The sequence below is a fragment of the Amblyraja radiata genome, chromosome 9 (genome assembly GCF_010909765.2).
Source record: "Amblyraja radiata isolate CabotCenter1 chromosome 9, sAmbRad1.1.pri, whole genome shotgun sequence".
NCBI lineage: Eukaryota > Metazoa > Chordata > Chondrichthyes > Rajiformes > Rajidae > Amblyraja > Amblyraja radiata.
Genome location: NC_045964.1, coordinates 42757878 through 42772079, shown reverse-complemented (window position 1 = coordinate 42772079; position 14202 = coordinate 42757878). Strand labels below are relative to the sequence as shown.

General features: G+C 41.1%; 1 protein-coding gene across 5 annotated transcripts in view; it reads left to right on the top strand.

Moving 5' to 3' along the window:
• Positions 1-14202, top strand: part of kiaa0586 (KIAA0586 ortholog) — a 371111-nt gene that overhangs the window by 199419 nt on the left and 157490 nt on the right. For all 5 annotated transcript variants that reach the window (XM_033027180.1, XM_033027181.1, XM_033027182.1 and 2 more), the window contains 2 exons: positions 4579-4766; positions 7138-7254. In XM_033027180.1, the coding sequence (XP_032883071.1) occupies positions 4579-4766; positions 7138-7254 (305 nt within the window). The remainder of the gene's footprint in view (positions 1-4578; positions 4767-7137; positions 7255-14202) is intronic.

Genomic DNA, 14202 nt, shown 5'->3' with positions numbered 1-14202 from the left:
CCCCCTCTGACCTGCTGAAAGCTGCTGGCCCTGACGGCATCCCCGGGCGCGTGCTCAGGGCCTGTGCTGCGCAGCTGACAGACGTCTGGACTGACATCTTCAACCTGTCACTTGCCCAAGCAGTTGTCCCCACGTGCCTTAAAACCACCTCCATCGTGCCAGTGCCAAAACACTCCACTGCAGCAAGCCTCAACGACTTCCGCCCAGTTGCACTTACCCCCATCATCACCAAGTGCTTCGAGAGGCTGGTCCTGGCACACCTCAAAAGCTGCCTACCCCCCACACTGGATCACTATCAGTTTGCCTACCGCAAGAACAGGAGTACGGGGGATGCCATCTCAACGGCACTTCACTCCGCCCTCTCCCACCTCGACAACAGAGACACTTACGTAAGAATGCTGTTCATCGATTACAGCTCAGCATTCAACACCATTATACCATCAAAACTGATCACCAAACTCGGTAACCTGGGCATCGACCCCTCCCTCTGCAACTGGATACTGGACTTTCTAACCAACAGACCCCAGTCTGTTAGGTTAGACAAGCACACCTCTTCAACCCTCACCCTGAACACCGGCGTTCCACAGGGCTGTGTGCTGTGCCCCCTCCTCTACTCCCTCTTCACCTATGACTGCACACCTGTACATGGTACTAACACCATCATCAAGTATGCAGATGATACAACGGTGATTGGCCTCATCAGCAACAACGATGAGTCGGCCTACAGGGAGGAGGTCCAGCACTTAGCAGCATGGTGCGCTGACAACAACCTGGCCCTTAACTCCAAGAAGACCAAGGAGCTCATTGTAGACTTCAGGAAGACCAGGGGCGGCACGCACACCCCCATCCACATTAACGGGACGGAGGTGGAACGTGTTTCTAGCTTCAGGTTCCTGGGAGTCAACATCTCCGATGACCTCTCTTGGACCCACAATACCTCAACTCTGATCAAGAAGGCTCACCAGCGTCTCTTCTTCCTGAGGAGACTGAAGAAGGTCCATCTGTCTCCTCAGATCCTGGTGAACTTCTACCGCTGCACCATCGAGAGCATCCTTACCAACTGCATCACAGTATGATATGGCAACTGCTCTGTCTCCGACCGGAAGGCATTGCAGAGGGTGGTGAAAATTGCCCAACGCATCACCGGTTCCTCGCTCCCCTCCATTGAGTCTGTCCAAAGCAAGCGTTGTCTGCGGAGGGCGCTCAGCATCGCCAAGGACTGCTCTCACCCCAACCATGGACTGTTTACCCTCCTACCATCCGGGTGGCGCTACAGGTCTCTCCGTTGCCGAACCAGCAGGTCCAGGAACAGCTTCTTCCCGGCGGCTGTCACTCTACTCAACAACGTACCTCGGTGACTGCCAATCACCCCCCCCCACCCCCCGGACACTTATTATCACTTATTATTATTTATTCAAATCATTTGCTATGTCGCTCTTCCAGGGAGATGCTAAATACATTTCGTTGTCTCTGTACTGTACACTGACAATGACAATTAAAATTGAATCTGAATCTGAATCTGAATCTGACCTGTATCTAACTCTCACTTGCCAGGCTTTGTCCCGCCCCCATCTCTTCTTCAGCTTTCTCCCTCCCATTTCAGTCGGGTCTGAAGAAGGGTTCTTCAGATTCAGATTCAGATTCAGATTCAACTTCAATTGTCATTGTCAGTGTACAGTACAGAGACAACGAAATGCAGTTAGCATCTCCCTGGAAGAGCGACATAGAATATGACAATAAATACATCTATTTACATGCATACAGTCATAGTGTTTTCCTGGTGGGAGGAGTGACCGGGGGGGGGGGTGGGGGGGGGGGGGTGATTGGCAGTCACCGAGGTACATTGCTGAGTAGTGTGACAGCTGCCGGGAAGAAGCTGTTCCTGGACCTGCTGGTCTGGCAACGGAGAGACCTGTAGCGCCTCCCGGATGGTATGAGGGTAAACAGTCTATGGTTGGGGTGAGAGCAGTCCTTGGCGATGCAGAGCGCCCTTCGCAGACAACGCTTGCTTTGGACAGACTCAATGGATGGGAGTGAGGAACCGGTGATGCGTTGGGCAATTTTCACCACCCTCTGCAATGCTTTCCGGTCGGAGACAGAGCAGCTGCCATACCATACTGTGATACAGTTGGTAAGGATGCTCTAGATGGTGCAGCGGCAGAAGTTCACCAGAATCTGGGGAGACAGATGGACCTTCTTCAGTCTCCTCAGGAAGAAGAGACGCTGGTAAGCCTTCTTGACCAGAGTCTACTGGAAATATCAACTTTCCATGTCCTCCAGAGATGCTGCGAGATCTGCTGAGTTACTCCAGCACCTTTTTCTTGGTGTGGTATTAAACAGCTACCATTTTATTATTACCCATTATTCAATCAGCATTACAATTACCCTGTTTGTTAGGGTAAATAGGCAAATATGTACATCCTTTATCACTGACAATTTGAAAATGTTTGTTTTGTTCATTTGGATTGAATTTCCAGTTTCATCCATAAACTGTGAATCAACTCATTCAGTTGAGGTCAATTGAAATGAAGTTATTTCATTTGTAATCTCATTTACCAATGTTATGTCACTTTGTCAATTACATAAAGAAAGTAATGATCTGATTGGAACAGCTGGTGCTCAACTCTTCGAGTAGTTATGAGGCTCAGCTTCGGCAAGTGCATTTCAACCTCCCATATGGAGTCCAGCAGCAGGTCTCAATTTTGCTGGATTTCCCAGCTTTATGCTGGGGAATTTATTCTCAGATTCTGTGCCAGGACTTTGATTGATCTCTGGTACTTCAGGATGTTTTAATGTACATTGCCTGAGGTCTTGTTCTCTCTTGCTTCACAGCCCATTCTAGATGGTGTAGAATGACAACAACATTTTATGTAATTTTGAGTTATGACTGATAATTTCCTTCTTTATCTCTCTAGTTAAAATGTAGCTAAGACACCTGTAATAATCAACTCATCCTGTTGCAGTCGTGACGTTTTTTTAGCCAAACCATGGAATCTTTCTTGGTCTCTGGTTAACCAGGATGACATTTTTCTTTCTTCCCAAAATAAAAATATTTTCCACAGTATAAATGTGACATTAAGCAAATATTGAGACTGCTATATCTGGAGTTACTCTTGCATTTGTGCAAAGGTGTCCTGTATTCATTTGGTTGAAATTGTAAAATTGAACCAATAGACATTATTATTATTATTATTATTATTATTATTATTATTATTATTATTATTATTATTATTATTATTATTATTATTATTATTATTATATTATTGCATTGTTATTGTTTGTTCTTTTTTTTCTGAATTTTGTTATATTATTTATTATGATCACATATTCTGTTGTGCTGCAGCAAGTAAGAATTTCATTGTTCTATCTGGGACATATGACAATAAAACACTCTTGACTAATCTGAGACGGGCTGCACAAAACCAAAATCTGCACAATAAGCTCTCCATGCTTTGTCTCAAACTGCCTACTGTACCGCCCAGTTTAAATCGAGATAAATGTTTCATTCTTGGTGTACCAATAAGCTACTGGGAGTAAATAATTTATTTCACTCATTTTACCCATTAGCTTTTCTAATCCAATTAGCACAGATTTGTTTTTGTCAAAAAAAGACCCAAAGTGCTGAAGTAACTCAGTGGGTAAGGCAGCGTTTTGGGAAAACATATATAGATGACGTTTTTGGGTTGCATTCCTTATTCAGACTCCAAACTGTTTGTTTTCTCGTCAAAGCTCTCTTTCACATCTACACATTGTTACCACTAGTGTTCCTCCCAAGGATCTCCCCTTCTGTTTCTTGTCAAGGTATTGCCCCTTAGCAATGTCATTCTATTGTCCAACACTGGTGAGTCACCCAACTCGCCAAATTGTCCAGGTGATTGTCTGTCAGGCCATTTCCAAGCTATCCTTTTTTATTCTAATTACAAAATCCATTCCATTGCTCCTGATTTAATTCCTCTCCCTGGGAGCTGCCTGAAGCTGAAACAAACTATTGGCAACCTTGGTGTCATATTTCACTCTAAAGTGAACCAAAATACCATATATCTGCACCATACTAAGACTGTCCATTACCCTGTTTGTGGCATTGTCTGATTTGACTCAACTGCTCCTGAGTCTTCCTTCCATCCCAGAGTTGACCACTCATGTTCTACTTTCTTTAACCAGAGGCCATCTGGTTACAATCTTACTGCCCACATTCCTTATCGTTACAATATCTTACAATTCTGTAAATGTCTGAGCTATTTGCACACTCTGTATCTGTCCACTTGATCATCCCAGAATATATTTTCTCCAGTCCTGGTAGCCCGTTGGTCAGTTGCAAAAGATCCCAATTTCCACATTTACATCCCTGAGGTTCACATCTCTTTTTTGACCTTTATGTAGCTCCTTGAAATGTCCTCTTTAATCCGGCTTTTGATAATTTACTCTATTATCTGCTTTTGTGGTTTGACTGCAGATTTTGTTCATTTAAAAAGCATGTGAAGTTCCCGGGAAATTTTCATTGTGACCTTCATGGCTCAAGATATTTAGTGATTGTTACTGATAATCCTTTCATAACTAAATTTCCTTTTGTCTTTCTAGGCATGCCGCGGATGGACAATGGTGTTCCACAACCCGCAGACTTGATTATCAGCAGGTCACATCCTACCACAGTAATAACCTCAGTTCCTTCATCTCCTCGGAAGTCACAGCCAAAGGTGAAAAAACCCAATATCGCCGTCATGCACATGAAGTCTGAGAAGAAGGAACCAGTCAAGCTAACTGTACAGGTAAGATGCATTTTGTACTGTGCAGCTACCATGCTTTACAGCAGTGAAGACAGCAAAGCTTGTGTGGAGGAGAAACCTACGAGTACAGATTTCCCTAATGCACATTTGAATATTGTGAAATGTGAGGTCATGAGGAGAATGTTGAAAATTGTGGGATGCGAGGAGAGCTGATCGGGTATGTAGAGCCACCAAATTATTGGACGTGAACCAAACACCTTGCTGTTCATGACCCACAACCTTTCAGTCCATTTGCCTCTGATTTTATCCTACCCTTTACCAGTGGAAATAGGTGAGAAAGCATCAGGATTGATATATTGAAAAATATTTCATTTTCCAGCTTCCTCCAGCTTATCCGTCCTTCAGGATTAAAATTTGCCCCATTATGTCAGTTGGATTGAAAATAATAATAACATTTCATGTATTCTGATTTTATTTGAATTGAATGCTTTCTCTTGGGTAGCACTGCCCAGTAACTTCCTTCTAAATCAGTGAAACTAGATAAACATAAATCAAACAGAACTTAATTATTAATTTGTAACGTGCTGACGTGAATTGATTCTTAATTCCATCAATTTTTAGTCAAATATGTATGTGATAATAATGTCCATAAAACTATTTAATTTTTGAAATATAATAAGGGATTTTGGGGAAAATCCAAACAAGTACAGATCGTGTGGACCCTAATTGTGCTCAACCCAGTTTATTCCCTCCACTCACTCATTGTGCATTTATTGCCACACAGAAGGACCAATACAAAGGAGACTGCAAGAGGCGGTGTGACTCAGGAAGTGCTCTTCATAACATCTAAAGTACTAAAAATGTTCAGAAACATAACATAAAACAAAATCGAACATATCACTTACCTGCACTTAATTTTCCATTCATGGTTAGCAAACCCATTCCAATGAATGGTGACGTGCTCCACTTGCCAGCAACGACTGGCGTAAAACTGCAGATTGGATGCAAACAGCACTCTGTCCCCTCTGGTCAATATGATTTTGTTCTGCTCCTAGGTCTGACACTGAGTCCAGGGATAGAGTAGGAGGACAGAAATGTCAGCATCTGACTCCAGCTCATCTCCGTTGCAATGTGCAGGGTTGAAAGTCAGGCAAACAAATCCATAGGGAAGTAAATATCAGTGTAGGGAACCACCAGCAAAAGATAATTAATTTTAAGCCCATTAACTTTCTTACCTTTTGCACCAGTCTAGTCTTCTACAGATGTCAACCTTTTCAAGCCATATATAAAATATGTTGCTGCAGTTTAGCTGTTTGGTCAGAGAATAATAGAACTAAACCAATGTTCATTCTTTAAATGCTGCTGCACCCGCTGAGTTTCCCCAGCACTTTTGTGTACCTTCGATATTCCAGCATCTGCAGTTCCCTTTTGAACACTTCATTCTTTAAATTGTTTTTTAAATTTGACTTAATAATTATTTTTAAATGTTTTGTGTTTTCTGCATAAACATTGAATGGAAATTATATTTGAAGTATGTAGAACATGCCCAGGAATTTGTTGGACATTTAGTTTTACACAGCAACTGGATGGGTGGGAAAATCATTATTGTTGGAGAAAATGTAACAAACATTTGCAACAATGGAACGGAGAATATAATCACCAACAAATCAAGTAGAGATTTCAGAATGATGAACATGTGATTGATGCGATCATTATAGATTATGGTGAAAATGTATTATTTTTATTTTTCAAAATTCAGAATAATTCAGAATAAAAATATAGACAAAACAAAAACCATGCCAAATTCTTAATATATTCTTTGTGTCTATAAATCAATATTACGTGTTATATCCAGTGTGTTAGCTCCTGTTTTTCCTCAAAACACTCTTGCCACTGATGTGGCCCTCTTGAGGTGATAACCCTTCCCGTGTTAAGCAGTGTTCCTTCCAAACTCAATGCCTTGGTGTCCATCAGCAGAAAGACCCTAGACTGTGATTCTCCCTCATAGGGGCTTTGCTTCGGCTGCACCAAGCTTCAGTTCGTACGTCAGCAGGTACATCTGCAGTCTGGAACTGACGGGCAAATAGCCAACCGTTCAAAAATCGCTTGGGTGTTGTTATACATTAGTGATTTTTGGTATTTCTACAGATCAATAGCAACTCTAGAACGCTCAGTCTGATAAATTATAATTAATAAACTTTGAATTTGACAAGAAACAAATACAAATGACAAAACAAATAATAATGGTTTATTTTGACAAAAAATAATTTTTCATGATGACAGAATTTTCAGCAACTCTTACAACTTAGAATATCCATTTTCAAGAATCTTTTTTTTTTTTGCAAAATGACCCATTGTCTTATTCTCAATGTATCTTTTCTTCATATAACGGGTAATGAAAATTTATCCACAGGTGTTGCCGAATATGGATATTGATAGTCTTCCTAGCATCAGTCCAGCAGCAAGCCAAAGGTCAGCCAGCCCTGAGCTGCAGCAGGTGATGCAACAGTTTACACCAGCTCTGAAACAGGTACCTTTGATGTCAGTGTCTTTAAATGTTTTTCTTTGTTGAAGGTACAGTCCATTTATAGAACATGGAACAGTAAAGCACAGGAACAGGCCTTTCAGCCTACAATGTGCCGAACATGATGCCAAGTGGAACTAATCTCTGCCTGCACACAACCTTTATCCCTCATTCCATGCATTTCCATGTGCCCATCTAAAGCCTGTTAAATGTCACTATCATATCTGCATCCACCACCACCCCTGGCAGCGCGTTCCAGGTACCCACAACGCTCTGGAAAAAAATTGTCATGCACATCTCCTTTAAACTTTGCCCCACTCACAAAGCTATGCCCTCTAATCTTTCACATTTTAAAAAGGTTCTGACCATCTACTCTATCTTTGCCTCTCATAATTTTATATAGCTATCAGGTCTCCAACCTCTGGCGTTGTGGAGAAAACAATCCATTTTGTCCAACCTCTTGTTAATTACCCTAATAGGGTAAGCATAATACCCTATGATCCAGGCAACATCCCAGCAAACCCTCTTCTGCACCTTCTCGAAAGTCTCCAATTCCTTCATGTAATGGGACGACCAGAACTGCACAATACTCCAAATAAGGCGTAACCGGTCTTTTCGAGCTGCCTCATGACTTTCTGACTCACTATAACCATATAACCATATAACAATTACAGCACGGAAACAGGCCATTTCGACCCTTCTAGTCCGTGCCGAACACGTATTCTCCCCTAGTCCCATCTACCTGCGCTCAGACCATAACCTCCATTCCTTTCCCGTCCATATAACTATCCAATTTATTTTTAAATGATAAAAACGAACCTGCCTCCACCACCTTCACTGGAAGCTCATTCCACACAGCCACCACTCTCTGAGTAAAGAAGTTCCCCTTCATGTTACCCCTAAACTTCTGTCCCTTAATTCTCAAGTCATGTCCCCTTGTTTGAATCTTCCCTACTCTCAGTGGGAAAAGCTTATCCACGTCAACTCTGTCTATCCCTCTCATCATTTTAAAGACCTCTATCAAGTCCCCCCTTAACCTTCTGCGCTCCAAAGAATAAAGCCCTAACTTGTTCAACCTTTCTCTGTAACTTAGTTGCTGAAACCCAGGCAACATTCTAGTAAATCTCCTCTGTACTCTCTATATTTTGTTGACATCCTTCCTATAATTAGGAGACCAAAATAGTACACCATACTCCAGAATTGACCTCACCAATGCCTTGTACAATTTTAACATTACATCCCAACTTCTATACAATGCTCTGATTTATAAAGGCCAGCACACCAAAAGCTTTCTTTACCACCCTATCTACATGAGATTCCACTTTCAGGGAACTGTGCACAGTTATTCCCAGATCCCTCTGTTCACCTGCATTCTTCAATTCCCTACCATTTACCATGTACGTCCTATTTTGATTTGTCCTGCCAAGATGTAGCACCTCACACTTATCAGCATTAAACTCCATCTGCCATCTTTCAGCCCACTCTTCCAACTGGCATAAACCTCTCTGTAGACTTTGAAAATCTACTTCATTATCCACAACCCCACCTATCTTAGTATCATCTGCATACTTACTAATCCAATTTACCACACCATCATCCAGATCATTGATGTACATGACAAACAACAGTGGACCCAACACAGATCCCTGTGGCACCCCACTAGTCACTGGCCTCCAACCTGACAAACAACCATCCACCATTACTCTCTGGCATGTCCCATTCAGCCACTGTTGAATCCATCTTGCTACTCCACCATTAATACCCAACCATTGAACCTTCTTAACCAACCTTCCGTGAGGAACCTTTTCAAAGTCCTTACTGAAGTCCATATATACAACATCCACTGCTTTACCCTCATCAATTTCCCGAGTAACCTCTTCAAAAAATGCAAGAAGATTAGTCAAACATGACCTTCCAGGCACAAATCCATGTTGACTGTTCCTAATCAGACCCTGTTTATCCAGATGCTTATATATATTATCTCTAAGTATCCTTTCCATTAATTTGCCCACCACTGACGTCAAACTAACAGGTCTATAATTGCTAGGTTTACGCTTAGACCCCTTTTTAAACAATGGAACAACATGCGCAGTACGCCAATCCTCCGGCACTATTCCCGTTTCTAATGACATTTGAAATATTTCTGTCATAGCCCCTGATATTTCTACACTAACTTCCCTCAATGTCCTAGGGAATATCCTGTCCGGACCTGGAGACTTATCCACTTTTATATTTCTCAAAAGTGTCAGTACTTCCTCTTCTTTGAATCTCATAGTTTCCATAGCTACTCTACTTGTTTCCCTTACCTCACATAATTCAATATCCTTCTCCTTGGTGAATACCGAAGAAAAGAAATTGTTCAATATCTCCCCCATCTCTTTTGGCTCTGCAGATAGCTGTCCACTCAGACTCTCTAATGGACCAATTTTATCCCTCGTTATCCCTTTGCTATTAATATAGCTGTAGAAACCCTTTGGATTTACTTTCACCTTACTTGCTAAAGCAACCTCATATCTTCTTTTAGCTTTTCTAATTTCTTTCTTAAGATTCTTTTTACATTCTTTATACTCCTCAAGCACCTCATTTACTCCATGCTGCCTATAATTATTGTAGATCTCTCTCTTTTTCTGAACCAAGTGTCCAATTTCCCTTGAAAACCAAGGCTCTTTCCAATTTTTACTATTTCCTTTCAACCGAACAGGGACATAAAGATTCTGTACTCTTAAAATTTCACCTTTAAATGTACTCCATTTCTCTTCCACATCTTTCCCATAAAACAAACTGTCCCAATTTACTCCTTTTAAATCCTTTCGCATCTCCTCAAAGTTAGCCTTTCTCCAATCAAAAATCTCAACCCTAGGTCCAGTTCTGACCCTCTCCATAATTATATTGAAACTAATGGTATTGTGATCACTGGTCCCGAACTGTAGTATAGTATAGTATGTTTTCTTTTTTCTTCGAAATATTTACTGAAATTAATATTTGGATGACATTCCACTTAAGAGTATACATAGCTAATAACTTATGGAAGCTGCCTTTTATCTCACAAAAAGAGCTGATGTCAGACCTCATTGGCACTGAATATTAAAAAAAGTTGTTGAAATTCGTAATAGCATTTTGATGAACAACATTTCTGTGGTCGGCTGGACAAAACTGTGAAACCTGTTCAAGAGAACTCTACAGTTGTGTTTGCCTGGTGTAGAGAGAGCAGCTGCTATTGCTCAGCTATATCAGCCACAATTCAAATCTAGTGAGTTTGGATACAAGAACAAAAGCTTAAGACCATGTACCCACTGTACGAAAGTGGTTAAACTACTTAAAAATTACAAGAATATAAGAATATATCATTCTCTTTTGGACCATGGGGGGTAGTGATATTTAAATCAATGGGATGAATCCTCCAGCAACAGCTCATGAACCAGGCTGTTACTAATAATGTCCTAGAGACCTGCAGGCCTTCTTGACTCTGGTATTAAAAACTGCTGATGCTGGAAATCTGAATCTTGACCGCAACGGGTCTTACCGTCAACCATGATGGTATTAGAAGGTTCATGTCACTTGGTCAATCATTAGAGAACCAAATGTGCATGTTTAAGCCAAGAAAACGTAACCAGTAAGTGTGAACGATAAACCAGAAGATATTGAAGCTCTCCCCTTCAATAAACAAAGTATACCTCCTAGATTGCAATTCTAGGGTGCAATTCAAAATGGGGTACTGAATTGTGAATGATCAGCCATGATCACATTGAATGGCAGTGCTGGCTCGAAGGTCCGAATGGCCTACTCCTGCACCTATTGTCTATTGTCTAGAGAACAACTGCCTCCTATTCTGTAATTTATTCATGCCACACATAAGCCATTGAAATGCCAGTGTGTGTTTCATCGACGGCCTCACAGGTGGAAGAACATCCATAGGTCAACTACTTTGATGTGCTGACCATCTTAACATTGTAGCTGTCAAAGTTGAATGGCACAGACGGCACCATCACCACCAGCTATTTACTCCATGTCCTATTACAAACCATCAAAGAATTTTAAATGGCTTGGATGATTTATCTTGCAGGATGCTCAATGAGTGATTAGCAGAGACGTGTTCCTTTGTAATTGTTCCTTCCAGCCAGAAATTGTTGAATATTCTATCCTAAATATGGGACAGAGAAGCCCATTGTATAATCAATCTGAACTTTGAGGCCAGAGTAACTTCATAAGGCTGTATACACAAACAGTTAGACTTTATTGAGATTTTGATGTACATGCACTGTAATTCTTTGTGCTAGGATTGTGGAGAATTATATTCATGCTAAAGCTGGCATCCAGCAGAGTCCTGTGTAACAATGTGTATCAATGGTTGAGACAATATCTCTTGATGGACAAAATGAACCTGATGTCTGCCTTCTGTCAGTGACAGATTTCTGAGGTGAGAAATGAAAGGAAGGCATTAGAAGTGCTGGGCAATTTTTGCCAATCCTAATAGCTGTGCAGTTGTGATTTGTGCTTTAATCGAACAATTATTCCTGCATGAAATGGAAGCTGGGTTATACAGTAGTCGAGAATTCTGTTCACCAATTTGTTGCAAAATTGGAGAATCTAAATCTATTGGCATATGTCGCTAGGCTCACATGATGATTGCAATCATCATCTTAACAAGGCCAGTCATCAGTTTTCTACTGAGGAAACAAAGGATTTGAATCATAGGAGTTGTGATGTCTTAGATCATATATGAATTACAAAAGAGGAGGTATTGGTGGTCTTAAACTGCATTGTTGGGGGGAATTGTGTTTTAAACATTACCCTCAATCTGCCTTTCATGTGGGTCCCAGTTGCTCTCTTAATTGCAGCTCAGATCGTACAGACAAAAAAAAAACCTCTTAGAGCAGTGGTGAGTTTCTCATACAATTCGGTTTATCTAAGGCCTTAACAGTACGAATTGGAAAACACTCTGAGAGAGAACCCAAAGTATTTCAGAGATTCACAGCACCCACAGCCGCTTTTATTCTGGATTTCAATGGTTACATGTGGATATTAAATTTTTGAAATAATTAAATCAGTTATCAACATTTCTTTGTAATCATTCATCCTTCTTTTCGTTCCCCTAGTTTCATTAGAATTAATTAAAAAAACATCCTCCTATTTGTCTGACAAATACATTAGATGTGATAAAGAACCTTTTAATCTCATGATTAGTTTTATTGCCCTTAGCCTTATTTACAACTATCTATGTTTATCTTGTAGCGGCGCCTGCTAGCGCACGCAGATATCGAACCCGGCGTTCGGAAGCCGCGGTCACGTGACTCGGGAGGGGCTGTTGTTTTCGCGCGGTTTGTCCCTTGCGCGCGTTAGTTCTGCGCTGACCACCGATGTGGGCAGACGTGTCTGATAAACCTGTATGCTGCAACTTGAGCTTTCGAATAAAGTTTTGTTGAAAACTCCAGTGGTCATTTCTCAGACCGCTAAAATCTCTACTCCCAACTAGCTATGCCTTGTAGTCTAAACACCTCTTAAATCTATCTGTTGCCTCTCCTAACATGACCTTTAAGTTACCTTCACTATGTTGGCCTCTTTTTCCATCATGCTTCCCCAGTAGGTATGCCCTTTGGTTGTACATAATACAAACCTACAATTTTTCTTATAATTTCCATCATTTCGAAATCATGCATTAAGGTAGATAAATGCTTAACCAAGTGCATCCTCTGATCTTGTGGGAAGCTAGGGAGGAAATTGCAGAGGCCCATGCAGAGATATTTGCATCATATTTAGCCACAGATGAAAGCTGGAAGGTGGTTAATGTTGTACCATTATTTAAGGGCAAGCTAGGAAACTACAGGCCAATGAGCCTGATGTTAGTGGTGGGAAAGTTGTTGGAGGGATTCTTAGGCACAGGATCTGCTAGCATTTGGATAGGCACAGACTGATTAGGGATAACTAGTATAGATTTGTGTGGGCAATCATCTCAAAAAGCTGATTGAACATTTTGAAGAGGTCACCAAGAGGACTTATGAGGACAAGGTGGTGGACATTGTCTGTATGGACTTTAGTAAGGCATTCGACAAGGACCCACAAGGTAGGCTAGTCTGGAAGGTTAGATTGCATGGAATCGAAGGTGAACCAACCAAGTCGATTCAAAATTGGCATGGAGGAATGAGTCGTAGGGTAGTTGTTGAGGGTTATTTTTCTGATTGAACGTCTCTGATTCGTGGAGTGCCACAGGAGTCAGTGCTAAGTCCACTGTTCATTATCTACATTAAAATTCAGATGACAACAGAGTTAACATAGTAAATTTGCAGATTACATCAAAATTGGTGTTGTAGTGAACAATTGGGAAAGATATCTAAGATTACAACATAATCTAGATAAACTGGAAAGGTGGGACAAGGAATAGTAAATAGAATTTAACTATGACAATGGCGGGGTAAAAGATAGGGTGGGACTTTTTTCTCTGGAGGGGGTGGGGGGGTGGGGGGGGGGTCTCATGGAGGTGTGCAAGATCTGGAAAGTGAACATTCAGAGTCTATTTCCAATCTTAAAAACTAGAGAGCATTGGCTAAACCTGAAAGGGGAGAGATTTAAGAGTGACATCGGGTGGGCAATTTTTCGATTGTGAGGATTGTTCGTATCTGTAATGAGCTGCCAGAAGAAGCTAAAGAAGTGGATATAATGACCACTTTTAAAGACATAGGGTCAGATATATAGATAGGTTTGGTGGGTCAATTGCAGAGAAATGGAACGTATAGAATGCCACATTGATCAGCCTGGACAAGGTGTGCTGAAGGGCACTTTATCACGCTGCATAGCTCTATGACTATCAATTTTAATCCAGTCATGCAAGAAAGGACCTTTAAAAAATGGAGGATCTAGCCATCCTCTTGACACAGGAATCCCAATGACTCATTTTAAGAGGTTAAAATTCTATCAAGATGCAATTTGTAATATTTTGTGCTATTGAATGGCCATGAT